The 4,119-nt window shown below is 48.8% G+C and overlaps 1 protein-coding gene across 1 annotated transcript; it reads left to right on the top strand.

The window, feature by feature from the left end:
* Positions 1-963: 963 nt before the first annotated feature.
* LOC118239655 (MLV-related proviral Env polyprotein-like) lies at positions 964-3,492 on the top strand. Its single transcript, XM_035452773.1, has one exon. It carries the CDS (start codon positions 1,102-1,104, stop codon positions 3,079-3,081), a length of 1,980 nt encoding a protein of 659 aa, XP_035308664.1. The 5' UTR covers positions 964-1,101; the 3' UTR covers positions 3,082-3,492.
* Positions 3,493-4,119: the final 627 nt, after the last annotated feature.

The raw sequence follows: 4,119 nt of genomic DNA, 5'->3' as shown, positions 1-4,119 counted from the left end.
AACCCTAGAGAAATTGGGAGCCACAAAGGAACCAAACGGGGATTGGACTTATGAAGGAAAGACTGTCATCCCCTACCGGGTAACCAAGTACCTAGTGACATTTTTACATAAGATGACACATCTGAGCTCCAAGAAGATGCGGGAGCTCCTCGAACGAGAAGAGGAATTCAATTTCCTTTTGGGGAAGAATGACATTCTAAAACAGGTAACTGAACAATGTGATGCGTGCGCCCGAGTCAACGCATCCAGACTGAAGCTTCCTCCTGGGAACCGGGTCAGAGGCTACCGGCCCGGAACACATTGGGAGATAGATTTCACTGAGATTAAACCAGGTAAATATGGATACAAGTATCTATTAGTTTTTGTAGACACCTTTTCAGGATGGGTTGAAGCCTTTCCTACTAAACATGAAACAGCCAAGATCGTTACTAAGAAATTGCTTGAAGAAATCTTTCCACGTTATGGGATGCCTCAGGTACTGGGAACAGATAATGGGCCCGCCTTCACCTCCCAGATAAGTCAGTCAGTGGCCACCTTGTTGGGGATTGATTGGAAATTACATTGTGCTTATAGACCCCAAAGTTCAGGACAGGTAGAAAGGATGAATAGAACAATCAAGGAGACTTTAACAAAATTGTCGCTTGCAACTGGCACTAGAGACTGGGTCCTCCTACTCCCCCTAGCCCTCTATCGTGCTCGCAACACCCCTGGGCCACATGGGCTCACACCTTTTGAAATCCTGCATGGAGTACCTACTCCTATCATTAACTTTCTTGATCAAGATGTCTCAGATTTTGCTAACTCCCCTTCTCTCCAAGCTCATTTACAGGCACTACAATTAGTACAACGGGAGATTTGGAAACCCCTTGCTCAAGCTTATAAAGACCAGAGGGACCATCCCACCATCCCCCATTCCTACCAGATCGGGGACACCGTTTGGGTCCGGCGTCACCAGGCCAAGAACCTTGAACCCCACTGGAAGGGACCCTACATCGTTTTGCTTACCACTCCCACCGCACTCAAAGTAGACGGCATTGCCGCTTGGATACATGCTTCACATGTAAAGCCAGCCCGACCCACCGATTCAGCCACTACATCAGAATGGACCGCACACCGCACTCAAAATCCTTTAAAGATAAGACTCTCTCGTACACCCTCCTGTTGATTGGTTGTCTGTTTACCCCCCATGTAGCAACTAACCCCCACAGGGTTTATAATATCACCTGGAAAATAGCCAATCTAGGGACCGGGGAAATAGCCAACCTCAGCACTTATATAGGGACTCTACATGATGGGTTCCCTCCTCTCTATGTCGACCTATGTGACTTAGTAGGGTCTGATTGGGATCCCTCTGACCAGGAACCATTCCCAGGGTACGGATGCCACCACCCTGGGGGAAGGATAGGGACAAGAAGCAAGGATTTTTATGTTTGTCCTGGCCATAGACCAACTCATGACTGCGGGGGGCCACAGGAAGGGTACTGTGCAAGCTGGGGATGTGAAACCACAGGGGAGGCTTACTGGAAACCCTCTTCCTCTTGGGATTTCATCACTCTCAAACGGAGGGAGATCCCAGGGTACGCAGGGAAAGGACCATGGAGATGTGGGCAAAGAGCCTGCGGACCCTGTTATGATAGTGCCGGAGGGGGAGGTTTTCAAGGCGCCACCCCCGGAGGAAAATGCAACCCTCTCATCCTAAGGTTCACAGATGCTGGAAAAAGGACTACTTGGGATAGTCCTAAAGTCTGGGGACTCCGGCTGCACCGAGCAGGGAAAGATCCGGTGACCTTATTCTCCCTGTACAGACAAATTACTCCCCTAAGCCAACAATCAGTCGGGCCAAACACAGTAATAGCGGACCAGAGGGCCCCAACCCAATTCCAAGTCCCTGAACCCCCTACCGTTCCTAAAGCTATCACTCCTACCCCAGATGCTGTCATCTTCTCCCCCACCCCAGATGCCCTAAACATCGAGTTAACCAGAGACCCTCCAGGTACCGGAGATAGATTATTACAATTAATCCAAGGAGTTTACCAAGCCTTAAATTTTTCAGACCCCAACAAGACTCAGGAATGCTGGTTATGCCTAGTTTCCCGGCCCCCATATTATGAAGGCGTGGCAATACTGGGCAACTACTCCAACCAGACCTCAGCACCTACCAGTTGTGGAGCTGCTATGCAGCACAAGCTCACAATATCTGAGGTCTCAGGAAAGGGGCTATGCATAGGCAGGATCCCTCCCTCACATCAAGAATTATGTAACCAAGTAGAGCCATTATCTCAGGACAGCCGATACCTTGTTGCCCCTTATGGAACTTATTGGGCTTGCAGTACTGGGTTGACTCCCTGTGTCTCTACCACTGTTCTCAACACCACCATTGATTTTTGTATATTGATAGAACTTTGGCCCAAAGTCACATACCACCAACCTGAATATGTTTACAGCGTACTAGGGAAATCAACCCGATATAAGAGGGAGCCAATATCCCTTACCGTGGCCCTATTATTAGGAGGAATAACAGTGGGGGGCATAGCAGCCGGCATAGGGACCGGAACCGTTGCCCTACAGGGAATTAATCATTTTAAGCTTCTACAACAAGCCATGCACACGGACATCCAGGTACTGGAAGAGTCAGTCAGTGCACTCGAAAAATCCTTAACATCACTCTCTGAGGTGGTCCTGCAGAACAGACGAGGATTAGATTTATTATTTTTACAGGAAGGGGGGCTATGTGCTGCCCTCAAGGAAGAATGCTGCTTTTATGCAGATCATACAGGAATAGTAAGGGATAGCATGGCCAAACTTAGGGAAAGGCTAAAACAGAGGCAACAGCTATTTGAGTCTCAACAAGGATGGTTCGAAGGATGGTTCACTAAGTCCCCCTGGATCACTACTCTGGTATCTACTCTCATGGGACCTCTGATTATTCTATTATTAATCCTTATACTTGGTCCCTGCATTCTGAACAAGATAACTCAATTCATTAGAGAACGATTATCTGCCATACAAACCTTAGTTTTAACTCAACAATACCACCAGCTAAAGCAGATAGATCCAGAATATCCAGAGACCTCTGAATGAAAGATTCCATTCAGTAACAAGAGAAATGGGGGATGAAAGACCCCCACCCCTGGGCTGTAGCCTTTCTACTCTGGTCGGCAGCTGGCGGGGCGCGCGAATACATCTTTCCCTCCTTAGCACTTCCCTCCTTAGCACCTTTTGATCTCTGCAGCTGCTGGCTCTCACTCCCCGCCCCACGCAAGGCCAACCCCCGCCGGATCGCTCGGTCCCAAGGCCAGCCATCTGGACCGGCAGGAGATAAGGCCATTTCGCCTGGCTATTAAACCTTGAGAAAATGCTGATTTGATGCTTTTCGCTTCTGTACTATGCCTGTTTTCCCTTATAAAAGGACCCTCCTTCCGGGGCTCGGGGCTTGGCAAAACAGAAGCTAAGCCCCGGATATCCGTGTTATTAATAAATCCTCTTGTTCTTACATCCAAAGTTCGTGGTTTCGCTGATTCCTGGGTGTGGGTCTTCTTCCACGAAAGAACCTCTCCGGGGGTCTTTCAATACCAGCTTGTTTCTTGGATCCATTTGATTGGAAAATCTTATTCCAACCCTTCGCTCTGAGTACTGTCTTTGAAGTTGAGGTGTTTTTTGTGTATGCCACAGAAAGATAAATTCTGTCTTCATATCCATTCTGTCAGCCTGTGTCTTTTTAAAATTTTTTTTATTAGTTCAACCTAGAAACAAGCTTACTTCACATGTCAATTCCTTCTACCTCTCCCTCCCCTCCTTCCAGCCCTCCCCCCAAGTCCCCATCTGCCCTCCACCTCATCTCCCCTCCACTCCCCAGGCAGGTTAGGGCCCTCGATGGGGCTCCCCAAAGTCCACCACATCATCCTGGGCTGGGCCTAGGCCCTCTCCCATGTGTCCAGGCCGATAGAGCATCCCTTCACGTGGGATGTGCTCTCAGAGTCCCCCCCCTTTTTTTTGTTTTTTTGAGACAGGGTTTCTCTGTGGATTTGGAGGCTGTCCTGGAACTAGCTCTTGTAGACCAGGCTGGTCTCGAACTCACAGAGATCTTCTGCCTCTGCCTTCTGAGTGCTGGGATTAAAG

The sequence above is a fragment of the Cricetulus griseus genome (genome assembly GCF_003668045.3).
Source record: "Cricetulus griseus strain 17A/GY chromosome 1 unlocalized genomic scaffold, alternate assembly CriGri-PICRH-1.0 chr1_1, whole genome shotgun sequence".
In the NCBI taxonomy this organism is placed as follows: domain Eukaryota; kingdom Metazoa; phylum Chordata; class Mammalia; order Rodentia; family Cricetidae; genus Cricetulus; species Cricetulus griseus.
Note: the sequence above shows the minus strand (reverse complement) of the source record. Positions and strands in the feature narration are given on the sequence as shown.

What these genes read in the sequence shown, in the direction of transcription:
- LOC118239655 (XM_035452773.1), top strand. Translation starts at nt 1,102, where the DNA reads ATGGACCGCACACCGCACTCAAAATCCTTTAAAGATAAGACTCTCTCG.